Below are 26,532 nucleotides of genomic sequence, written 5' to 3'. Positions count from 1 at the left end.
AAGTTATGTTGAAATCCCTTGGGCTTTTGTGGTGGAACCTTCTGAGCGGGTCGTTGAGTAGGTGTGCATGGGACTGTCTGCCCGTTGCGCGCTCAGCTTCGCTCACTGCGTGGTATGAAGGGACGCTTCCTTGTGGTGGTTTTCTATTTACCTTATGTGCTCTATTTCCTACGATGGCAGTGCGCTTGGGTACCCTATTTGACAGTGGAAAGGGTGCTTCAGACATGGAGAATGTACTACACACTGCCAGGCAGCCTCATCTGTGCCACTTCCCTGCACGCAGAGGTGCAACTGGGGTGGCAGAGGCTGAGTTGGCAGGTCTTAGAGGCACATTTATTTCAACTGTTGCCGCCACTGCCCCTGTGTGCCGTAGCCTCACTTCCCGCCTTTCTTTGGGGGTCCCAGCAAGTGTGCATATGTCACGGTCACAGCTTTCTTCCTTCTTCCGTATCTTATTGACTATTGAGTATTCGTCTTTTTGGCTGTCTCAACTAAGAGGTGGTGAGGGTGGTATGCCCATTGTCAAGCAAATTTGTTTGATTCAAAGACATTTCCGGTTTATTCCAAGACTGCCTCAGCTAAAGGGTTCTTATTGGTAGAGACTGTGCTCGCTTGCGTACATGCGATGCAGGAGTGTTTTAATGGTGCTGGATCTAGGGACGTGGATCGGAGAGCGGAGCAGGCTACAGTTCCATCATCAGCAAACTAGATGTACATTTTGAGTTTGGCCATCAGGTTTGTAAAAAGAATGAGGGCCTTGTCTGTTGAGTCAATAATAAGACCGCTGATAACAAATGCAGGTAGGCCTCACCCTTTCCTGGACACAATGTGGGCCAATGGGTAATGTGGCCAGATGTCCTGCATGAGGGGCGCGTCATCACTGCATGTACTGTGTGTGCTGTGTCCTGATTGGCTATGTGTTCCTAATTTCATGTGGCATCTGACTTTATGATGTTTTTCGTCATGGGACAAGATTCAAATCAAGACACCACTTCTTCTTCGACAGTCTGGGCACTCTGGACTTTGCTCTGGGTATCGAGACTGCAACTAGGAAGACTCCTGCTGCTCCTGGTGTCGTCGCCCTGCTCGTCTGCTGCAACGTCCGTGCCTGTGCTCCATACAGGATCCTTCCAAGACCTGTGAGCATCCAAGACACCTGAAGGAATCTCCGTTGAAGTGAAGGAGTCACATCCCTGCATATGCAGGCACCGCAACAAAGCTGACCGGTCTGCTGATCCTGGGCTCCCACAGACTCCGAAAGGCTCAGTAACACAGGTGGTGGTTCTACACATCCCTCAAGGCCTGCCCTGTCCTCTCACCAAGTTTGAAGCCAGTATCCCTCGTCAGAGCTGCAGGAGCTGAACCCCTGTGCCCCGCTTCAACTTGTTATTGCAAAGGCTTCTTGGCTCTCTTCCTCAGAGATCTTTGGCCTCCAAGTAGCCTCCATCTCAAGCATCTAATGTGACCAAGATCTTCATCCTCGTTGCATCACTTGCACCGTGGACCTGCATCTATGGTGAGCTGCTCGAGGTCCTCTTGCGACTCCAGTGCCTCCGGCCTGTGCGTCCTCTTGAGGGTCTTCTTTGAATTCAGAGAGCTCCGCTGATTACTCGGGGCCTGCTCTGACTCCTTTGCTTGGGGTGAGTCATCTGGACCTTGCTGGTCCCGACACTACACCTTCTTCGCTTTCCACGATGTTTGCGGTTGCCAAGGCCTGTTGGTGCTCCCGATGGACACCGACCCCTCAACTTTCAACATCCGACGTGGGACAGCTCATGAATGGCTCCTGGTCATCCACAGCGTCGCCTGGGTCTCACAGCTGCAGCTCCAAGATCATCATCCACTCTGCTGTAACACCCGACATCAGTGGGAATGCGACTTCCGTGGCCCCTTGTCACTCCCAAGTGGGAGAGTCTGTCCCCTCTGCTTGCAGGTACTTCTCAACTTGAATCCACCTTCCGATTCCACTGGACACTTTCCACTTCTTCGCAGCGGCATCTTCCTGAAGTACTCAACTGAATATGACAGCGGTTTCCTACACCACTTTCCACCTATGCACCTGGCTTCCCTGGTGTAGGTCTAGGTATCCTGGTTACTAGGGTATCCATGGGTGGGGTGGATCTCCAACCTTCTGTCTCTCACTGAGTTTCTTTGCGGTCCTCTGGGAAGGGCCCTTCTTCTTTAAAACTGCAGCCACGACTTACCTATTGACTTGTATTGAGCATGCGGTCGTGTTCCCACTCTGCACACGGCCTCCGTGGGGTTCCTGGTTACTTACCTTGGTTTGTACCTTGGGTCCCCGGCACTTCTACGTCTTCTCGGTACAGTCTTCACTTAAATCGTGGTCCACATCACACTATTTTAGTGTATAGTTTGGTTGCCCCCTGGTACCACTGTGTAATACGTGCCTCTTACCTGTTTTATTTGCAAAGTATTGTGTGCATTTTGTATTTCTTCGGTTAGGAGATATTTGTATGTATTAGTGAGTGTCTTATAATAAATACATATTTTTATAAATGCACTGTGTGGTTCTTTTTTACTTAATTTATACCAATAAGATGATGTTCTGGTAAAACAAGCAACTTTACACTCCTTCTGGACTAAGAGCTTTCTACGGTTGCCTAAGACCACTAAAATCGCCATAAAGGGTTGTCTGCATTAGTGCAGGGTGCCCACTTACATTAGTGGACATCATATACTAGGCCAGTGTGAGAATGTGGCCTGATATATGCTGTCCACTAGTACTAGTGGGCACCTTGTATCAGTCCAAACAACCCCTTATGGTGATAGGTTAAAGACAACCTTTACTGAAAGCTATCCTAGTGGTAGCTATGGAGAACAGCCTCCAGGCTAAGTCTTGAAGGAATGTAAAGCAGCTTGTTTTACCAGTCTAAAATCACTTGAATGATCAAATGAATGGACAACCACACCAGGTATATATTTAAAATATATGTATTTAAGATAAAACACACCCCTCTAGTCTCTTTATGAGACTGGAGTTCGAAGTACTTAGTTTACAAGTGATCAATCATCAGTAATAGCACAAATACACATTTGGGCCCTAGGGGCATACCAAACCATATACCAAAAAAGTGGTACAAGAACCACGACTGAACTAGACACAAGGCGTAGAGCCTGTAGAATCGCTGGGACCCCAAGGAACCCCCCAAGGTAGTGACACAGGGGACCCACGGGGACTGTATGCACTGTGTGAACACAACCGCGGTTTCCCGTTATCTTCAATGGGCAATGTCGCGGTTGGAAATTTAAAGATTAGGGACACTTAGAATCGAGTCAGGACCAAACCCTTTTTGACTTAAGAAGTTCTAGGGCAAGCACCCACGGGAGCACCGGAGTACTCGAGTTACCTCAAACAGGGAAGCCGGTGCATAGGTGTCTATTGGTGTCGGGTCGCGTTGTCGATTTCAATGGGAGCCTGCAAAGAACTGCTGCTGCCGTGATGAGGAGAAGTGTCCGAAGAGATCCAAGCCTGGATCTAGGATGGAAGGAACCTGAAAGCAGAGGGGACAGAGTCTGGGTCACTAGCCAGTGACCAAGGGCAGGACGGACCAATGCCCACAGCCAAAAAGGTCAGGAGGTGTCGACGAAGTCCACAAGCCGGATTCGAGCTGCCCACGAAGTCTGTTGAGTGCTGCGGTGTCGGCGACCAGAATGGACCCAACAAGCCTTGGTAACGGCAAGTCACAGGAATTCAGAGAAAGGACTGCGGTGCAGACCAGCAAGGTCTGAGGGACTCACCCAGCGAGGGTAAGTCAGGGCACGTCTGGAGCAACCAGGAGAGCCCAATTAGAAAAGGAGTTGCCTTCGTGGCCACCTGCTAGCCAACGGGCTAGTGATCGCGAAGGAGCCTCGAGCGGTCGCACTTGAAGCTGGCCTACGGGTCACTCGTGGAGTGGACGCCAACAATCTTCGGTGAAAGAGGTGCTCAATGCTGGGTCTACTTGGAGCCCAAAGCACAACTTCGAGGAGGTCCAGAAAGATAGTGTTGCTGCAAATGTTCACGATGTCCAGGGGTCATGGTTCCACGTCACCCACATTAGCCACGGGCCTCAGCTTTGCTGTGGACTCAGGGTAGCCTCGGGGAAGTCTGGAAATCCACCTCAGGTGATGCAAAGACTTCGGCATCCGGCGGGAGCTTCAGCGATGCAGACCGGTCCGTTGCTTCTTTGGTGCCTGCCAAGCAGGGGAGTCGCTCCTTGACCCCAAGGGAGATTTCTTCCATCTTCTAGTCGTGATAGAAAGTCAAAGGTCCAGTATATATGTTGCAGAGTTTCGTCCAGGGTAATCTAAAGTCGCAAGGACTGGGTTCCCATACTTATACAAAGTTTGGGGGTTTGACATACTCTAGGGACCCATCTATGGGAGGGTTTGGAAAGAGGGGTGGTTACACCCAATTCCTTTGTCCAGTTTCGTGCCAGAGCAGGGGCAGGTAGCCCCTGCAACCGGTTTGAACTGGACTATGCACAGGGACACCAAGTGTGCCCCCAGTGCAGGACTTCAAAGCACCAGAGAGTGCTCCCGCCCAGCCCCAATACACATCTGCCTGTCTGGGGAGGTGGTTACACCTCCCTTCGACAGGAAACCTATTGTCCAGGCCTCCCCTGCCAGAGTTTCGGTCAGCAGCAGTAGGCCAGACCCGTGTCTGTGGCAGAGGCATCCATTTTGTGATGCCAGGGCTCAGGAAAGTCCTACCGGGTAGACCAGAGTGAACATGTCTCTCCCTCTAGAAGGGTGGAATGCTACCCCCGCCACCAGAACTGCGAAAGCGTTTGACACCAAACACGACATGTTTTGATGCAGCCATCCCCAAGTTAGCATTTACCGCGAGGTTATAATGCACTTAAGAACAGCCATAAGGAAGTATTTCCGAAAGCTGCAAAGGGACTCGGCTCATGCTTGGGCACCCTCTCACACAAAACCAAGCACTCTGCCTTCAGGATTGTCAAGGCCTGCCATAGGAGTGGCTTATAGGTTTATATGTGTCTGCATATATATGTGGATATAGGTAGCCTATACCACTGTAAGGGGTACAAACACACCCTTACCCAAGCTGCCTTAGCAGACCTGAGGTGCCATTTTGGAGTGATTCCCAGGGGTGGCATAATACATGTTTCAGCCTCTGGTAGGCCTCTGAGGTACCTATGCCCTAGGTACATTGTATACCATATACTAGGGGCTTGTAAGGCACCCCAGAATCCAATTAGAAATGTACCTAATGTTCATGCAAACCATTTTAGAGAGGAAGCAGCTAGGCTGTGGTCCTGATTAGCAGGGCCACAGCCAGACTAAGGTCGAAAAACAGTGAAACACCAGCAAAAAGTGGGGTACCCATGTGAAGCAGATCCTACTCTGCTACAGCCAGCTTCTCACACACACCCCTCCTGCCATGTGTGCTTTATAGGGGCCAATCTCCCTGGACCATTGTGGAGTTGCTGCACTTATCTGGGTGATGAACGTGAGTTTCCTGTTCACAAGTTTGTCTACCAGCTACGTGCCACCCCACCTCTGATGTGTCAATCAGTAACCTCAGGCCTTTGTCACAGAGCCTGTCTGACCACATATTTCTAAGTCGGGGTTTGACGGAAAGTACATAACGTACGAGTTTGTTAATAGTAATGCGATTTCTCTCATATATGCGACTGTATCATCATAAACATTGAAATCAATTTTATTAACGTTACCAGCTGCTTGTGCCACCCACAGAAGTATCCTTTCAAATCTATCTCAGGCCTGCCACTGCAGGGCCTGCGTGTGCAGTTTACTGTCACATTGACTTGGCATTTAAAACTATTTGTCACACCTTAAACATGTCTTTTACTACATTTAGGTCTACCCTAAAGTAGGCCCTAGGTCGCCCTTTGGGAAGGGTGCTTTGTAAGTAAAAGGTAGGACATGTACCTTTATTGTGTGGCATGTCCTGGTAGTGACAAATAATGTATTTAGTCTCTCAGTACTGTGATTCTTGCTTCTGTCATAGGCTAGCATTGGGAATTCCCTTATCTATATTTAAGTGGCAATTCCTGATCAGAAAGGAGGAGTGTTGCCATGTTTGGTATGTTTAGAATGGTGGTGATAAATCCTCCTTACTGGTGTAGTAGGAATTTCTCTGCGCTTTTGACTCTTTGGGGCATATTTACAAGGGGGTTTTCAGTACATAAAATCAGTTGTGCCTTTGAAGTAGGGGAGACTATAAAGACAGATCTTTGAAGTGCACAGAGGTCCTCCCTTCCTGTCCTGGCTCCAGACTCAGCCCAGAGACACAAACTTGAAAAGTCTACCTCTTCAAAATTGGGAATTGCACTTAAAAGATGTAATAAGGTAATCCCAATGTTATCTAATGAGAGAGAAAAGCCTTACAATAGTGAAAAACACATTTGGGAGATTTTCACTACCAGGGCATGTAAAATGTAAATGTACATGTCCTTCCTTTTAAATACGTTTCACCCTGCCCTCTGGGTTATGTAGGGCCTACCTTAGGGGTGACTTATATGCCTAAAATGGGAAGATTTAGGTCTGGCAAGAGGTTTATCTTGCCATGTCGGAATATCTCAATTGCATGCCCAATGGTTTATGTTGGTCATTGGGGAATGCCCAGATGTGCTCCCACATCTTCCGGTGTTGACTGGTGCCAAACACCATGGCACACAAGGAGTTTGATGCATAGAAATGTCCACTTTCCATAAGTATGAAAATTGTTGTTTGAGAATGCATTCCTTCCCTTATGACTCATCTGCAAATTTTATGTCGTCCATTAGTGCGTGCAGAACAGGTGCTGTGTACCGTCCCAAAGCACAGCCAATGTAGTCAAGGAAACCTAGGGCACTTCTGTGCACCCCACCTGTCGCATTGCATGTGTGGGAAAGCTTCCCCATTATCACCATTTCTTCCAGCGTTGTCCAATATTAATATTGTAACACCCATATTAATCATTGTTTTTAACCTTTGTCGAATTTTGTTGACACACAACTGAGACAGTGTCCTTTCACCTTCCATCTTTATTTTTAGCATCTTCCAATGTATACTGAGTGCCTATCGAGGCTTTTTCACAGCAACGTAATCAATTAAAGGTGAATCACAGAGTAGGCTCATCACTTCATACTCCCAATGTTATATGAGAGGATTTTAAGTTACAATGAGGTGGGTAACACAGAGTGAGTTTTTGTTCTCAGGAGACTTGAAACAATACACTAGTTTATTTGTTTGCTTTAGTGAGCATAGTGGGAGTGGGCACGTTAAGGTGGAACAGGGAGGGAGGCGTTTGCATGTTGCCTTCTTGGGTGGGTTTAACTTTTGAAGAAATGATGGCATGTTGGGCTGTGAGAACGGCAATAGGCTTAGACACCAGATGAGTGCTGCACGAATGTTTGATTAGGAATAATGGAGTAGCGAAGGCTGGCAGAGTACGATTGGTTGAGTTGTTTCTTATTCTTTTAGAAAACCCTGACGAAGAGCCCACGAGGCTTAATGAAGGCAAACGGCCTCCCATGGATGGCCAGCGAGAGTACGTGCACAAGGGCGCTTTCATTGGCCTGCAATGGCAGGTCAGACAAATGTTTAAACTCTCAGTCCATGTGAGTGCGCACACCGGTCTGCCTTAGCAGGTCTGACACGTAGGTGAACAATACCAACTGCACACCCAGGCTGCAATGGCAGGCCTCACTAACATTCACCAACATCGTGTTCGCACCACTTCCTAACATGTGTCAGAAGGGTGCATGCACTTTCACACTGCATACAGGGGAAATGGACCTGGAGCCTTAGGGCTCCACATGAGAACCAGCATGCACACCGGCGTGCAGTGGTGTCCATGCGCTATCCAGCGAACAATGGCAGTCCGGGTTCATGCTAAGCACTTCCATGGTGCCAGCGCTCACACCAGCTCATCATGGAAGGCTTGTGGCGGGGTCTAGAAGAAACATCACTGGCGCAAGGCCTTTGGCTGACCGGTACTAACAGGCCAGGCACAGGCCCAGCACAACCTTGGTGCTAGCGCACCCCCCACGTTATGACAGGTGGACGATCCATTTCATCCCCTCAACTAAGCACCGCTTTCTATGCGAGATGGAAGGGCGCATGCCCTTCCACACTGCATCACGTGCGGGGAAGGGCTCTGGCCCTAGAGCCACAACAGGGCCTCAGCAACCTCGGGAGGTGTCCCATGGGGGGACCTGAGCTTCGAGGTAGGGGGACCCCAACTAGGGGCTCTCCCCTGTTCGGGCAGAGACCACGCTCGAGCCATGCCCGCCTACCCACCTACCCCGAGCTTCGCCTCTCGTGACATCATTTAAGGCCACTGCGGTGGTAGGGGAGGCTCCTTCCGGGTTGGCTCACTCGTGAGATGCCACCTGGAGTAGGAAACTTAATGGGCAGGCGAGTCCCGTGGGTCATGATCAGTGCCACGTCCCCTACTCACCAATGCCTTACCCGCCCTGGGTATATGGTGTACCGATTCATAGGGCACTCCCAGACACAACACTTAACCCAAACATGTGAGCACCAGGCCCTAAGCTATGTAGGGAGGATGCTTGCATCTTCCCACTTCAGTGCAGCAGGATTGTACCCCATGTTTTAGGGTCAGGAACAGAGAGTAGGCGAAGACTAGGAGGACTCAAAAGCAAAAGGTTTCAGGGACGTTCCCCTGAGAAGGACATGTCCAACAGCTCCTTAAGCGGGTGGCACAATGAGTCCTGCAGGTCCACTAGCAGCATTTAATTCACAGGCCCTGGGCACATGGGGTGCACTTTACTAAGGATGTACAAGTAAATTAATGTGCCAACTGGAGATGAGCCAATAGTACCATGTTTAAGGGAGAGGGCAGAAGCCCCGTAGAACTGGATAGCAGCGTTGAAGTGCACCGAGTCCTAAAACCAGCAAAAACAAAGTCAGAAAAGGTGGAGAAGAAAGGCAAAAGGTTTGGAGGTGACCCTGTGGAGAGTGCCATTTCCAGTAGAATGGCTCTACTGCTGCCCCCATATAGGCGCCATCTCCCCCAGCAGCAGCTGAGGCTTGTCCAGTCCAGGTTTTTGCATTAAGTAAACAGCGCTCCTGTGGCGTTGCTAAAGCGGATCCTGAATGAAGACTCCACTCGTCTGTGCTGCCGCGCCCCGGATGAAGGCTTCATTCACCGAGCATGGTCCTGCCACTCGGTTTATAGCGATGAGGTCAAAATATTTATTATATTCACTGAAAAAACCATAGGTTTCACACATGTTATAGTTAGCGGAAATTTTACTGATAAAAAACCTGTGAAATTGCCCCGTTATAGTTAGTGCAGGCAACTATAACTCACGCGACCGCAATCCTCTGCTGATGCTAATACTGTATTTAGACACTTATTTCCCCATGTCTTCTTCCATACATTTTTAGCTATACATATATTACAAATATTTTTTTTTCATAAAGACACATATGTCATCAGCAGAAGATTGCGGTCGCGTGAGTTATAGTTGCCAGCACTAACTATAACGGGGCAATTTCACAGGTTTTTTATCAGTAAAATTTCCGCTAACTATAACATGTGTGAAACCTATGGTTTTTTCAGTGAATTTGCAAGGTTTTTTAAATGCTAATTCCTAACTATAACGTGTGTGAAACCTATGGTTTTTTCAGTGAATTTGTACGGTTTTTTAAATGCTAAGTTACTTTACGCCATTCGAGGCGTGCGCGCCCACTTAACGCAGTTCGTTCCGTGCACGGTTTTTATCAACTTTAATAAGCCCTGTACATTTGGTGGCCTTCGGCCACCAAAAGCACAGGGGGTGGGGTCAATGTGGATAGTGTTTTTTTTATTTCGATTTTATAATTTCATGTTGCCAAAATTGAGTTTTTTTTACCTATTTATAAGCCCTGTACATTTGGGGGCCTACGGCCACCAAAAGCACAGGGGGTGGGGTAAGTGTGGATAGTGTTTTTTTTTTTTTATTTTTTTACCGTACGCTTACCGTAAGCGTATGGCAAGCGTACTAGGCGAAATTGCCGAAAAAAAAATAAAACCGTTTTTGCTCTTGGGGGATGTTTGGGGACTCCCTCAACATGACGATGTGGGAGGGAGTTGTCAAAACAGCCCCGTAACATGTTTTTTGCCATCATGTTTGATAAACAACACTCAGTGCGAGAGACAAAATGGCGGACGCCGCTTCCTGGTTTCGGCCGATTCGAATGTTTACTAAGATCTAAGAGCCAATCAGAATCGCGCTCGCGCACGCCACCGTACGCTTACGGTAAGCGTACGGTAAGCGTACCGTAAGCGGGCTCAGATATATATATATTGATTTAAAGGCTATTTTCTCAGAATCTACTGAACAGATTTACACCAAACCTACAAAAGGCACTTCCTTGACCTAGGGACTACCTCTCTGCCAAATTTCTAGTAATTCTGTTCAGCCGTTCGGGCTGTAGCTCGTTCTAAAGGTCCTATGGAAAAATGCATGGGAAAAACGCGTTTTGGGACCCCCCTTTTATCTCAGCCCCCGCTTGACGAATCCCCCCGAGACTTTCAGGGTAGGAGCGGAGCGTAGCGCCCCACCTATTTTGAGAAATTCGCGAGGATTCATCGACCGGCGCCAAAGTTATTCAAAATAGAATGTTGAGGTTTTCCTATGGAAAAGGGGTCCTAACTATAACTACCTACTGGCGACCGCCAGTAGGTAATATACTGAACGGTTGAGGTAGCTGCATCCCCATCACCAGTGGTGGCATCGCTGGGCGGCACACGCAAGGGTTGTGTCACTTGTTTGGTGCCGCCCGACGCAAAATTATTTTTGTTATTTACGAAGTCATGCAAAGCGTCTTTGCGTCGCTTTGCACGGTCTAGTAAATACAAAGTAACACGAGGCAGCGCACAGCACGGTCTTGTATCGCCATGCTTTGGGAAGGTGTTCCATGAGGGGAGCATGGACGTTCCCGGGTATCCACCCATGAAGTTTGGCGTAATACCAGATTTAGAATGACTTGTAAACCTGGGAATGTCTCAAAATGTTACGCCTTCCCCAGTGAAGCATAACGAGGAGAAATATCTTTATTTCTCTCAGTTCTTTCTGTTTTCCCACATGTGCTGTACTTTGCAGTGCGCGCACAGAAAGAAGAAAGGTGTCCCTTCCTGCAGAAAAGCAATCCTGCCTGTAACGCAGGCCCCTTTGCACCACGCTGCATTGGTGCCTGCATTGGCACCAGGCAGCACAGAGGGCCCAAAATATCAAAGAGTTGCGCAGCCTGTGCGCCATGCAACGGGGTGCAAGAGAGACGCAACTCTTCTGTTAGATTTGTCAAGCCACACGAGGCCACCTTGCAAGGCCCCGAGGGGCTTGATAGATCTGGGGTAATGCAACGCAGAGCACATTGCTGCATTGAGTTACTTTGCCCCAGGGAAGCATTCCATGGGTGGAGCCTGGGTGGGTCCCGTCCATCCATCCGTGGATTTTGGCGCATTCCCGGATTTACCTTTAGTGGTAAAGCTAGGAATGCGTAAAAATGCTACGCCTTACCAGGTGAGGCGTAACCAGGAGAATTACCTTCATTTCTCCTCGTGGTTTTGTTATGTTATGTTATGTTATGTTAACAATGATTTGTATAGCGCACTGAGACCAATTGGTTTCCTGGCGCTGTAAAGACAGAGAACAGACAGAGTAGGAGCCAGTGAGATTAGTAGTAGGCTTGTTGATAAAGCCAGGTCTTTAGGGATTTCCTGAATGATATGAGGTTGGGGCATAGCCGGATCTCGACGGGGAGGGCATTCCACAGACGAGGTGCCAAAGCACCAAATCTGCAGCCACCCGAACGTTTACGTTTAAAAGATGGAGTTTGTAGAAGGCATTGTTGGGCTGAGCGAAGGCTACGGGACGGGGCATACTGTATAATGAGTTTTGTGATGAAGGTAGGGCTTTTACAGTGGAGTGCTTTAAAGATCATACAACTGACTTTGAAGGTACAGCGTTGGGCGATCGGGAGCCAGTGAAGATTTTTCAGAAGAGGGGTGGCAGAGTGCCATCTAGGCTGGTTTAGAATCAGTCTTGCTGCCTGATTCTGCACCATCTGAAGTCGTTTCAGAAGGAACTGGGGGAGGCCCAGATATATCGAGTTAGCATAGTCTAGGTGAGAAATCACGGTTGCGATCACCACCTGTATCAGGGCTTCGTGGGTCAAGAGGCGACGAACCTTCCGGATTTTTCTCATTTGAAAGAGACACTTGGATATCACCTGGCCTACTTGCGTTTTTAAAGAGAGGTCGGAGTTTAGGGTGATACCAAGTGTCTTTGCTGAAGATGAAGGGATGGGAGCTTGACCCATTTCTATTGGCCAATACTGTGGGCCCCAGTATTTAACGCTGTCCCCAGTCAGGACCAGCTCGGTTTTTCCTGGGTTCAATTTCAGATGATTTTGGTTCATCCAAGCTTGGATGAACCTCATAGTTGATTGAAAGAAAGAGATGGACGAGTCTGAGTTGTCAATTGTGAATAGGAGCTGTAGGTCGTCCGCGTAGTTCAGCACCGTTACCTGTTTATCTCTAAGGGCTTGGATTAAAGGGGAGATATAGAGATTAAACAGGTGGGGTGACAGGGACGAACCCTGGGGTACACCACATGTGATGGCTTGCTTAGTGCCCGCTAAATCACCCAGGTGAACTGCCTGGGAACGATTTACTAAAAAGGACCTTAGCCAACCGGCTGCCGTGCCCCGGATGCCAGCTTGAGAGACACGGTCGATCAAGATGGCATGATCGACCGTGTCGAATGCGGCTGACAAATCCAGGAGCACTAGAGCCTGTGGAATGCGATTGTCGGCGCAGTCCCTAAGGATGTCCATTACTGCCACTACCACCGCCTCAGTTGAATGGGCTGGGCGGAAGCCCGCCTGATGTGGATCAAGGCAGTTAGAAGTCTCTATGAAGTTGGACAAACAATTGGCGACATGAGCCTCCAACACCTTGGCAAGAAAGGGAAGAAGGGAAATTGGACGATAATTTGCATTGCAGGTTGGATCTGCACCTGGTTTCTTTAGAAGAGGTATTACATTTGCTTCTTTAAATGCGAGGGGGACTAATCCAGTGGTCAAAGAGTTGTTTAAAAGGGTACAGGCGGGGCCGGAATAGCTGATAAGCAGTCTTTCAGGATATAAGGAGGGCATCTGTCAGATGGAGCACCAGATTTTACTCTTACCAGTAATTCCTGGAATAGTTCTGGGGTGATGGGGGGGAAACTGCTAAGTGAGTCGGTAGTGTTAGAGCTTGAAACAAAAAGGAGAGGACTTGAGGTTTGAGGAATACTGGCTTTGATGGCCATAATTTTCTCTGTAAAAAAAACGTTCAGTGAATTACAGAGAACCTGGGTCGGGGGCACACTAGGCCGGACGTTGTCAAGGTTGGTTAGTTCATTAAGAATAGAAAAGATGTCCTTGGACTTATTATTGGAGTTGGTTATACGGGAGGAAAAATAAGCGGTTTTGGTTACTAAAATAGATTTCATGTAGTCCTTTCTGGCAGAGATATATCGAGTTTTAGCGTCACGGGCATAGTTGCAACGCCAACGTCGCTCGAGTTGTCGAAGGGACAGTTTTTTTGCTTTTAGTTCAGGAGAGAACCATTTTTGGGCATCGGCGCGTCGGGCTAGTTTGATCGTCTTGTATGGCGCATGAGCATCGCTGGCTGATTGCAGCCAGAGAGAAAGATTGTTTTCTGCTATATTGATATCAGAGTTGTAGGAGGGAATGGAAGTAGCAAGAGTTTGTAGGAATTCCGACCTGTCTAGGGAATTCCAGTTCCTAGCTCTTCCACCCATAGCTGTAGCAGTGGGCTTTCTAGGAGGATGGATAAGGTTAAATTTGATAAGAAAATGATCCGACCATAGGCATGGAAAGGTGGCCGGGGTCGTAACTAAAAGAGAGTTGGTCCAAATCTGGTCCAGAATGTGGCCTTTACAGTGTGTTGGAGATTGTACATTTTGTTCGAAGTTTAGATTAGTGAGGAGCTCAGTGAGTTCACGCGTGTGAGGACCTTCCAGAGGAACGTTGAACCAATAATTAAGGTCCCCCACCAATAGAATCCTGGCATGGTCAATGGCTAGGTTGGCAATTTGTTCGCTGAGCGCTAGAGGGAAGGACGGCATGTTGTTAGGGGGTCTGTAGAGAAGGACGCATGCCATAGTAGTATAGGAAGTGTCAATTTTTAGGACCAAGTTTTCAGTGTCTGAGAGATTCAGGCAGGTCAAGGCGGTGACACTCAGGTCGTGGCGGAAGATTGCTGCTACTCCCCCGCCAGGTTTGCCGGATCCACGATCAGCGTGAATGATGCGGTAGTTAGGCGGCAATGCTGCTATGATGTCTGGAGCAGAGTCTTGGGTGAGCCAAGTCTCAGTAAGTAAGAGAATGTCGAGGTTATCCTCGCCTAATAGAAGAAAAAGGTCCAGGTTGTGTTTCACCATGGAGCGGGTGTTTAGAAGCTATGGACATAGAATGAAGACATGAAGCGGGCGTTGTATTAGTAACAGGAGGCGAAGTGGCCTTCTCAAGAATGTGTAACATGCTGTGACCCTTCCCTGTCTTGTCCCTTCCCCGCCCCCGTCCTGCCCTGTGTGTCCGTGCGCGTGTTCCACAAATGGTAGGGCGGTTGACTAGAAGCCCCAGTCTCTGGGCTCGATGACATGATGACTCACCCAAGTGGCCCTGGCCGTTGTTAGTGGCCAGCAGCTCTTCACGGGAGTAGATGATCCGTCCTGTAGCATGGCGTGCCCCAGGGCCCGTCAGGGCGCGGACAGGCGCAGACGGGCTTGCCTTAGGCGCGCCTTCGCGCCCTGACGGCGCGCCCGCTGCGCTCGTCCGCTGCACGTCCGAGATAGGCACATAGTTATAGGATGCGGAACAAAGGGGCGTGGCCTCGTGTCAGGGGGCGTGGCCTGTGGGCTGTTGGAAGAATGGCGAGGAATGGCGGCAGAAGTAAGATCCCAGGCCGCGGCAGCGCTAGCATCCGCTGTGCGGGATAAACCCAGTGGGATTTGAGTGCCCAGAAGCTGCAGTTATACAGGTAAAACAAAGTATACAATTTACAAAGTTTTTTAAAATCAAATGTCCCTCTCCTGGCTTCCGCCTCAGGAGTGTCAGTGGTCTCTGCCCGAGCTAGTGCTCAACGCGGGTTTAAAAGGAAAAGGGGCGTGGCCTCGTGTCAGGGGGCGTGGCCTGTGGGCTGTTGGAAGAATGGCGAGGAATGGCGGCAGAAATAAGTAAGTAAGTTTTCCCTTTCCATGTGTGATGTATTCTTCAGCAAACATAGGAGGAAAATGCCTCAGGGGGTTGTTTTTGTGCCGTAAGGAGTCCCTTTCTACACAAAAATAATGCTGCTTTCAAAGCCGACACCATCGCACCAGCGCCTGGATACCCTTACGGTAGGGTGACCAGATTCTCAAAACAAAAAACGGGGACAGGTCATAGACATAGAAGTAGGACTACGATTTGCAGTAACCACCGACATAAAAGTAGGACTATTTGACAGCTGTGATAAACATAGAAAAAGGACTACGACAGCTCCCTCCAAGACCGAGATGAAGCATTACAGATGACAAATCAGAGGTCTTTTATCGGCAGTAAGCATTAATTCCATTTAAACAGACTTTGCCTCAACATTTGCTTTAGTCCAAGTTTGTTTTCTTATTAGATAAGTATATATATTGGGATTGTTAACTGAACAATAAAGAAAATTGCACAATCGAAGAGGAGTTTGTGCTCTTGTTTTTGCCACGAGGAAGTGAACGAGTGCATCGCTAGCGAGTTTGATAGATATATATATACACACATATACACACACACACATTCTGTCATCGTCAAAATCAGATACTGCTGTTTGTAGAATACTCCTTCCCATAAAGCACTCCCCCTACGTTCAGCGCAGTTGACTGAAATATAAATAATGTTTGCTTTATTTACGTGGAAACATTTACGCACATTAGCATAGTAAATAGTTTAGAACATATAAGACAGGGCTGGCTTTAGTGCTGGTGGCGCCCTGTGCGACAATGTTTGTTGGCGCCCCCCCCAATGACCACCTCCACCACGGATTCTCTCACTAGCACCCTTTAACAGTGACCAAGTCACCATAACCACACTCTATCAGATGCATTATATATAGCGCCACTCATACCAGTGTAGGGTGTCCAAGCACTTTGCATCACACACACATTACACAGAGACAATCAATCATACGTGTGTAAATCAGTGTATAGGAAATGTTACATAAGCCAAAGGACTGAAAGTGTAGGAGTCACATGTCATCCATACTGGTAGGCAGTATAGTTTAAGAGTGCTTGGTGTGGAGAAGCACAAACGCAGAGTCGAAAAAGAAACAGCATAGTTGGGAGTTTTCTTTAATATTAAGAATCGATTTCTAGCCAGATTAACCCTTTTTGAAACATTAATCAATGTTCTAATAATGTATACCTTGCAGTGTGTATGCAGTTCTAGGATGAAAGTTAATAGCTCACTATTCTATATTAGGACTTTAAGTTATAAATTGCAAGTAGCAAAAAAATGTCTCTTGTGAAAGCAGTAACCCTGCTGATCTGTTTACATCATACACACTCTGTAATCTACTTGGTACACGTTCTTTGCAGCAGGCATATTAACCCTCTGCACTAACTTCAGCCAAGTCAAAACCTCAACTATACAAAATGCTGATCTGTCTCCAGGAAGATAATTAATCACACTCTTGACATTTATGTGAGGCCTGGTAATTGCTGGGGGAAAGAAACGCTACACGGCGCCCCCAGGAAGCCAGCACTGGTGCGGATAAAACTCTCAGGGTTAAAATTACACGTTGCGGGCTTGCAGGCTGGGAGGGCAAGGATTCCTGGATGATGCAGCTCTGATGCAAGGCAGTGTCCCGACGGTGCTGGTAGGGCTGGGGAGGCGTCACGAAGCTGCTGCTGGATTCTGCTGTAGTTTGAGACTGTCCGACCCTCGCTCGCTTTAAGGCAGAGCAGGGTCACGGTGGATTGCTGCAGGCTGTAAAATCAGGGTCATGCCGGTCACAGGTGGTTCTAACCAGCTGCATGATGACGTAGGTGGCGCTGTGTAGACAAAGAGAAGGGAAATCCCGAGAGAACATGTCTCTCTTCAAAGGATTTCCCTTCCTGCTACAGCGCTCACCTCAGTGACGTCACCAAGCTGTGCAAACAGAGCATGCGCGCAACCGGAACAGTAAAAAACCGGGACATTTCTTTGTTCAACCCGGACACTGTTCTAAAACGGGGACATTTGACTCCATTGGAGTACAGTGTCGGGACACGGGGACATTTCCCAAAAAACGGGGACCGTCCGGGCAAAACCGGGACGTCTGGTCACCCTACCTTACGGGTGACAAGCAGCGCTCTACAAATCTATCTTACACTACATTACATTGCGTTAGCTTTATCGGGGGTCATGTACAAGAAGCTTGTAATGTACAATCGATGCAGCGATGATGCTTTCAAACGCTGTCAGAGTGGAGTGATTGGTCATTACGGCAAACTTACCACGTACTTATTCATGTACAATGCTGTCACTGTGAAGTCATGATTTGTACACTCTATCTTTCTTTGGTCCTGTAAAATCAATAAATATATATTTTTTTAACTGTTTTTATTGATAACAAGAAGGCATCGGTGCATGCCATAATATAGTCACATTAGCATGGCCAAAACAATTATAGACAGTGTCCTGTTACATTCCTTGAACCAGGAGTACACATTCCAGCTGTAATATTTCTTTTTTTTAAAGTGGAACAGCTCCACGGGCCCGGCCAGAGAAGAGGAAGGCGTTCTGAGAGACTGCAGAGATGGTAAAGACCTCATATTTCAAACCCAAACCCTTTGCAGACCTTGAGGGAGAGAACCCAATGGCTGGCGTGCAAGAAAGCTTCTTATTAGTCTTGAGGTCAACGCAGTCAGTGTGCACTCGCTGCAGAAGCCATGCAGGATTCTACAACCCATTTTTATATTTCATTTACTGCACCCTGTAGTTCAGTCTGTTTATTTGTAAGTGCTCAGGGGTTTTTCATGTAAGAAAACAAAAGCATGAGTTGATAAGTTGTTTGCCCAGGATCACACAGTGTTGTAAAGCTAGGAAGAAGATATTAGAGGCCTCGTTTATGAAGCCCTACCGGCACTTTTGTGCCACCGAAGCGTCACTTTTTTTACGTTCTCATGGCACTATGTGCCACAGCATATTTATAAGGCCACATAAAGCCACCTTACGCAGCTTTTCATGGCCTTATAAATATGTGCCCCTTTCATGCAAGAAACTGTGTGAAAGGGCATCCCATGGGTGTTGCTGTGGGTTTTCCCACGCAGCACCCATGGAACCTGACACATTCCCAGGTAAACAAGAAATTGTAAACCTGGGAATACGTCAGGACCTGACGCCACCCCAGGGCTGGCGTAAGGGAGGCGCAACGTGAGAAATGTTTTTATTTCTCCTCGTGCTTTCATTTTTCTAGGTGTGCTGCATTCTGCTGCACACAGCAAAAAGGAAATCGCCGCCTGTGATTGGTTTTGTGCAGGAAGGTTTCCCTCCCTGCACAAAATCAATCAGCCCCGCAACGCAGGCCCCCTTGCACCCTGGTGCAAAGGTGCCTGCGTTGGTGCATGGCAGCCCAATGTGCACTGGCTCTAGAGAGAGACAGGAATCTCATAGATGCGGTACATTCCTGCCCTTTTGTTTTGACGTAGGGCGGCCCAATGTGCGCCGGCGCTAGGTAAAGACAGGAATCTCATAGAAGCAGCGCATTCCTGCCCTTTTGTTTCAACGTAGGGCAGCCCAATGTGCACCAGCGCTAGGGAGAGACAGGAATCTCATAGAAGCGGCGCATTCCTGCCCTTTTGTTTCGATGTAGGGCAGCCCAATGTGCACCAGCGCTAGGGAGAGACAGGAATCTCATAGAAGCGGCGCATTCCTGCCCTTTTGTTTCAACGTAGGGCAGCCCAATGTGCACCGGCGCTAGGGAGAGACAGGAATCTCATAGAAGCGGTGCATTCCTGCCCTTTTGTTTCGACGTAGGGCGGCCCAATGTGCTCCGGCGCTAGGGAGAGACAGGAATCTCATAGATGCGGCTCATTCCTGCCCTTTTGTTTTGACGTAGGGCGGCCCAATGTGCACTGGCACTAGGGAGAGACAGGAACCTCATAGATGTGGTACATTCCTGCCCTTTTGTTTCGACGTAGGGCGGCCCAATGTGCGCCGGCGCTAGGTAAAGACAGGAATCTCATAGAAGCAGCGCATTCCTGCCCTTTTGTTTCAACGTAGGGCAGCCCAATGTGCACCAGCGCTAGGGAGAGACAGGAATCTCATAGAAGCGGCGCATTCCTGCCCTTTTGTTTCGATGTAGGGCAGCCCAATGTGCACCAGCGCTAGGGAGAGACAGGAATCTCATAGAAGCGGCGCATTCCTGCCCTTTTGTTTCAACGTAGGGCAGCCCAATGTGCACCGGCGCTAGGGAGAGACAGGAATCTCATAGAAGCGGTGCATTCCTGCCCTTTTGTTTCGACGTAGGGCGGCCCAATGTGCTCCGGCGCTAGGGAGAGACAGGAATCTCATAGAAGCGGCGCATTCCTGCCCTTTTGTTTCGACGTAGGGCAGCCCAATGTGCACCGGCGCTAGGGAGAGACAGGAATCTCATAGAAGCGGCGCATTCCTGCCCTTTTGTTTCGGCGTAGGGCAGCCCAATGTGCGCCGGCGCTAGGGAGAGACAGGAATCTCATAGAAGCGGCGCATTCCTGCCCTTATATTTCGACGTAGGGCGGTCCAATGTGCGCCGGCGCTAGGGAGAGACAGGAATCTCATAGATGCGGCGCATTCCTGCCCTTTTGTTTCGACGTAGGGCAGCCCAGCAAGATTCCTTGTGGCGCTGCCCTGCGTCACAACCTCCTAAAGGAGGCCCTGGTTCTCAAGGGTCTTCTTTTTACACAAACACATGCAGATCACCTCTGCCATTCCACAGGGTGCCAGAGGGCGGCGACTGCTTTCATTTCTACTTTTGACTTGTGTGGAGGCGTCCCATGTAAATTGTCCTGAAAACCAATGCTGCCGTCATTGTGTCAATGTTTTGTTCTCTGGATGTTAACGTTATGTGAGCACACAGCAAAAGTTTGGGAATAATTCATTCAGGACCTCAGGATTTGAGGGTAATTTGTGCGAAAAACGGAACTGTAAGAGGCAGAATTTAAACCAGTTTTTTCTAAAATTGCTTGGGGACCCCCATATCCTCACTTAAACCCTCTACAGAAATTCAGCCTCGCTGAATTATATATATTGAGGGTTTTTGCGCCCCACAACTTCCAAAGTCCACAGACCACCACCGAAACCGGTCCTAGGATGCTTGCTTCTGGTCCAGGGAGGACCTGGCTTGGCAGTCGGGCTGGACTGTTCCCATGAGGCACAGGGTCAAGACTGATTTGCATATGGCCAGGTCTAAACTGGTGTGGCATGGTGAGCAAATGAATGATGGATTTAACCCAGATCTCGTGACTGGGGGAGAATGTTTTGATTTGTTCTGTATTACGTCCATCCATGGTGCGTCTTTTGCTTTCCATTGGAAGGGCCGCCCAACAAACACTGGACTGTCCTTCTATGGCAGCCGCATGCATTCTTATAATGCGCTCTAGGAACATCTCTGCTCCTGGTGTAAACAATCTACTCTGAAGAATACAAAAGCGATGGATGAATGCTTGAATTAATCTCAGGCACTGGTAATCACTCAGGCCACATACCAGTCTATCGTTATTTTGCATACCGTGCCACCTCAGCTTGGACCCAGCCATATGAAAATCAGTCTTAACTCTGGACCTCATGGGAACAGTCCAGCCCAAACTGCCAGACTAGGTCGTTCTTGAACCCAAAGCCCCCGTGGCCCCAGCTGGCTCCCAGCATGCAGCAGGAGCGGGTATTGCTCCTGCCGGAGGAAGGTGCTACTAATACAGGCAGGAAAAATGTCTGCCCCCAGCTCCGCCCACCGGGAGCAGACCATGTGTTTGCTCCCAAGTGGCAGGAATGTTCAAAATGCTCCCACTGGGCGTGAGCAAACACAGGTTTGCCTGCTGGCCTGGGGCCGGCACGGAAACTGTTATGCCCTGGGGGTGGCCTCACCGGGACATAGCATGTGAGCCGGTCTTGGGGGATAAAGTCCTCGGGCCATTAATGGCTCAGGAAGAGAGGCAACTTGGACCCCCTCCCTCAAAATAATCGCAGCCGGTGATGGGCTCACCAGGGCCTTTAATGGCCCCCTTACACTATTTTCTTTTTTTACTTCAGGACAGGGTATTATGTCCCCAAATCCTGTAATGGCTGACAGCAAAAAAAAATTCTCGTGCTGCTGGCAGCCAATCAGAATGCTCGCTCCCTTGGGAGTCTGACGAGATGACCCAGGAGAAAAATGCTCCCTGGGCCAATCCGAACACTCCATTTTTAGGTCTCGTCTGAGACAGCGCTTTAGCGCTGCTCTGGCGAGACTTATAGTAAGCGAGTTTTGGAAGTGCAAACAGTGGCTTTTCAGGCCTCCAAATACAGTGCATGTGCCCCGGGCGCGCGCACCATTTGGCAGCCTGAAAAGCACTGCTTGATCACTTGCTTTGATGTCCTCAGTGAGCCACGCAGGCCACTGAGGACATCAAAGTGCACACCATTTGCCACCCTCTTGTTTTTTCGTTTGATCCCTATCTTTCCCTTCCTCAATCTCACCCTCTCCCTGCCTTTTACAACTGCGGCCCGCACCACTGCGCCCGCCCCCACTCCCCCCTCCCACTCCCTCCTCGTCAGCTTCAGTGCGCTGTTGTTCTCTGTCTCCCAAACATCATCCAGCAAGATGCCATGGCTGGTTTCACTTTCTTTGTTTAATCACTGTGGCCTTTTATTTACCCCTCCCACCTGCCAAACAGCATCCAGCAGCATTCACCATGGCTTTTTATTTATGTAATAGAGCGCCCGTAATGCTAGTTCATGATAAGCAGTGACCATGTGCGTGATGTGCGTGTAAGAGAGAGAACAAGGTGGGGTTGGTATCCGAGCAAAGAAGTATTTCCGTTTATTCGCTCGGGTGTGGCATAAAGTCCACATTTTACTTCTAGCACAGATTATCTGATGCACTCATTCGCCAGCAACCACGTATTCATTATCAATTTAACATCAACAAGTTTTGTAAAGTGCGTCTAATCGCCCCCAAGGGTAACCAGGCGCTGACGCTGCTGCGGTGGGGGTTTCAGTTGAACAGTCAGGTCTCAAGTCTTTTCCAGTCCTGAGCTTTCGTTTAATAATGTGATGCATTGTGGGAGCCGTAGTCCTGCCTCACTGGAGTTGCACCAGTGGGATTAACAGATCTGCTAACAGTGATTTATAAAGTGAAAGGGCTGGGGCACGAGCCCCAGTGTTGCAGTTACTGGCGGCCTCGTGGGGCAGCACGTGGTGCACTAGTTAAAAGCCGGGCGCTTAACAGTGGTGGTGTAAGCGCACCAGCTAATGGCACCAAGCTGTAGGCTGAGAATGTGATCTGAAATAGCGGACTCTATTCAGCCTTTCTGTGTGTCTCTAGACCCATGTTGTGCTGTTAAATGGTATTATATTCAGTGTTTAACCCATTAGCAGTGAGATGCTTGTATTTCATGTACTGCTGCATGCCTCACACTGCTGCACGCCACACACTGCTGCACGCCGCACACTTCTGCAAGCCACACACTACTGCACGCCGCACACTACTGCACGCCGCACACTGCTGTATGCTGCACACTGCTACACGAAACATTGCTGCACGCCACACACTACTACTGCTGCACGCCGCACACTACCGCACGCCACATACTGCTTCGCACACTGCTGCATTACACAGCTGCACGCCGCACACTGCTGCACGCCTCACACTGCTGCACGCCTCACACTGCTGCACGCCTCAAACTGCTGCACGCCTCAAACTGCTGCACGCCGCACACTGCTGCACGCCGCACACTGCTGCACGCCGCACACTGCTGCACGCCTCCCACTGCTGCACGCCGCACAATGCTACACGAAACACTGCTGCACGGCACACACTGTTGCATGGCACACACTGTTGCACGCCGCACACTGCTGCACACTGCTGCACGCAGCACACTGCTGCACGCCGCACACTGCTGCACGCCGCTGCACGCCACACAGTGCTGCATGCCTCACACTGCTGCACGCCTCACACTGCTGCACGCCTCACACTGCTGCACGACACTGCTGCACACTGCTGCACGACACTGCTGCATGCTGCACGACACTGCTGCATGCTGCACGACACTGCTGCATGCTGCACGACACTGCTGCATGCTGCACGACACTGCTGCACGCCGCACACTGCTGCACACCGCTGCATGCCACACAGTGCTGCATGCCTCACACTGCTACACAAAACATTGCTGCACGCCACACACTGCTACTGCTGCACGCCGCACACTACCGCACGCCACACACTGCTTCGCACACTGCTGCATTACACAGCTGCATGCCTCACACTGCTGCACGCCTCACACTGCTGCATGCCTCACACTGCTGCATGCCTCACACTGCTGCATGCCTCACACTGCTGCACGCCTCACACTGCTGCATGCCTTACACTGCTGCACGCCTCACACTGCTGCACGCCTCACACTGCTGCACGCCATACTGTTGCACGCCTCACACTGCTGCACGCCTCACACTGAAACACAAAACACTGCTGCACACCTCACACTGCTGCACGCCACACACTGCTGCACGCCGCACACTGCTGCATGCCTCACACTGCTACACAAAACACTGCTGCACACCTCACACTGCTGCACGCCACACACTGCTGCACGTCGCACACTGCTGCACGCCGCACAATGCTACACGAAAAACACTGCTGCACGCCACACACTGCTGCATGGCACACACTGCTGCACACTGCTGCATTACTCACTGCTGCATGTTGCACGACACTGCTGCACGCCTCACACTGCTGCACGCCTCACACTGCTGCACGCCTCACACTGCTGCACGCCGCACACTGCTGCACGCCGCACACTGCTGCACGCCTCACACTCCTGCACGCCTCACACTGCTGCACGCCTCACACTGCTGCACGCCTCACACTGCTGCACGCCGCACACTGCTGCACGCCGCACACTACTGCACGAAACACTGCTGCACGCCACACACTGCTGCACGACACTGCTGCACACTGCTGCACGACACTGCTGCACACTGCTGCACGACACTGCTGCACACTGCTGCACGACACTGCTGCACGCTGCACGACACTGCTGCACGCTGCACGACACTGCTGCATGCTGCACGACACTGCTGCATGCTGCACGACACTGCTGCACACCGCACACTGCTGCACGCCGCTGCACGCCACACAGTGCTGCATGCCTCACACTGCTACACGAAACACTGCTGCACGCCACACACTGCTGCACGCCGCACACTGCTGTACTCCACACACTGCTGCACTCCACACACTGCTTTTAGGCGAGTTTATGCTACTGACATTGTAAATGACAATGCCTTTTATTTGTTTTAAAACCAAAACATAAATAAAAGGCATTGTAATTTTGCAATGCCAATAGCTCAAACTCTTATAAATGCGAGACCTATTGCATTGCAAATGCTTGTTGAATTGGTGCTCCCACAAGACTCTCGCGAGCCTCTCGCGGACCCAACCATCCAGATATGCAATCATTCGGACCCTTTATATCTCAACAACTACTGAACAGATTTACATGAAACCACAAAAACCACCGTCTGCGGACCAAGATCCGGCTTCCTGACAAATGTGGTGTAATTTCGTTCAGGAGTTTTTGGTGTAGCCTTGTCTAACGCAGTCTATGAAATATGCCTTTTTTTTCGTCCCCCGCTCCATGGATCTCCCTGAAACGTGTCATGCAGAAACTAGTCAAAAAGTAACGACTTTTGGAACGTTTTATGGAGATTCATCAAACGGTGCCAGAGTTACTAGCAACACAAAAACACATTTCCTGTGGAACAGCTGACCTAACTATAACGACCTAGTGGCCACAACATGTATTTTCTTGTGTCGGATACAAACTGCTCGCCTTTTGTTTCATAGCGGTCTTATGGCGCGTGGTAGAGTCTCTAGGCGCGGACTGTGACGAGGAAGCCCCGGATCAGTGGTAAGAAGGATGATTAGTCAGTAATCCAGCGTTGAAGCCGCTTTGCTGGAAGCCGCGCAGCTCCAGGCACCGCAGAGGTCTTTGTTCTCTCCCCTCCAGCAGCAGGGGTTATCGTACGCTGCCAGACCTGCAGTGTACCTCTGTGCTCCATCGCGCAGTAGTAGCTCCCAGAGTCGTGGACGCGGGCACTGCTCAGGTGCAGCGAGGTGTGTTTGCTCCTCGTGTCCAGCTGCATGCTGACCCCCTCCTTCTGGCTGCGTCCGCTGCTGCCCATCGACAGGATGTGCTGTACGGGGCGTCCAGGCATCTGCTTGTACCATTGCAGGCTGTACTCCGTCCCTTCGTAGGTGCAGTTCAGCTGCACCGGAGCCCCTTCCAGGACAGTCACATCGTCACCCTGCAGGACTCTGTACTGTCCCAGGACACCTGTGGGGAGAGAGGCAGGCATTCAGGCCAGGAGCAGATCCATGACCCAGGGAGGGAGGGAGTGAATTCGTGAGTGAGTGAGTGAGTGAGTGAGTGCCTTCAGGCAGTGCATGTCGTGGACTCAGTCTCCTACACATATAGAAGTTTGGAGCCTGGGGAATATTAAAAGGATGTCAGGGAATAAACTGTGAGGAGCGCTATAGGATGATCAACAAGTCAATTGCCATAAAGATATCCTTAAAACTGGAGCTCGACTGACCTAAAACTGTGGAAGATGACACCAGAGAACACAGCGGTACATCCATGGTTAGAAACGCTGAAGCGCCTAGAAGCCCTCGCAGCAGCACGCAGCGCCTCCCACAGCCCCCAACATTCACCAGTACCTGGCAGAATCGTGAAGAGGAGGGTCAGTGCTCTCATGGCGCGGGGCAGGACTGAGCTCCTTGGGGTGATGGTGCTATGCCTCTCTCTGAGCCTAGCCCCCACCCCTCTCTCCCCACAAGACAGGGAGGGGGTCTGAGGGAGAGGCAGATCAGACCCGGCCCCTCCCTCCCCACAAAAGGGGGGAGTCTGAGGGGGGAGCAGAGCAGACGAAGCCCCCCCCCCCTCCCCGCAAGGGGGGAGGGGGTCTGTGCCCCCTACCTTAGCGCCTCGAAGGCCCTCGCAGCAGCACGCAGCGCCTCCCACAGCCGCCAACATTCACCGGTACCTGGGAGTATCGTGCAGAGGAGGGTCAGTGCTCTCATGGCGCGGGGCAGGACTGAGCTCCTTGGGGTGATGGTGCTAAGCGTCCCTCTGAGGCCGGGGGGGCGGGATCTGAGGGAGGTGCAGATCAGACCCGGCCCCTCCCTCCCACAGGGGGTGGTCTGAGGGCAGGTCAGACCCGGCCCCTCCCTCCCACGGGTGGGGGGGGGTCTGAGGTCAGATCAGACCCGGCCCCTCCCTCCCACGAGGGGGGGTCTGG

General features: G+C 50.1%; 1 protein-coding gene and 1 gene segment (V, D, J or C); both read right to left on the bottom strand.

Moving 5' to 3' along the window:
• The window catches only part of LOC146808648 (uncharacterized), a 61,863-nt gene extending 47,428 nt beyond the window's left edge, over positions 1-14,435 (bottom strand). Inside the window, exon 1 of the mRNA XM_085620677.1 lies at positions 13,176-14,435. Within this exon, the coding sequence (XP_085476803.1) occupies positions 13,176-14,435 (1,260 nt within the window). The remainder of the gene's footprint in view (positions 1-13,175) is intronic.
• LOC146808647 (T-cell receptor alpha chain constant-like) overlaps positions 1-26,136 on the bottom strand; it is an 805,797-nt gene extending 779,661 nt beyond the window's left edge. Inside the window, 2 exon segments of the C gene segment in view lie at positions 25,281-25,568; positions 25,952-26,136. Coding sequence covers positions 25,281-25,462 — 182 coding nt within the window.
• Positions 26,137-26,532: the final 396 nt, after the last annotated feature.

Source organism: Triturus cristatus, chromosome 8, assembly GCF_964204655.1.
Source record: "Triturus cristatus chromosome 8, aTriCri1.1, whole genome shotgun sequence".
In the NCBI taxonomy this organism is placed as follows: domain Eukaryota; kingdom Metazoa; phylum Chordata; class Amphibia; order Caudata; family Salamandridae; genus Triturus; species Triturus cristatus.
Note: the sequence above shows the minus strand (reverse complement) of the source record. Positions and strands in the feature narration are given on the sequence as shown.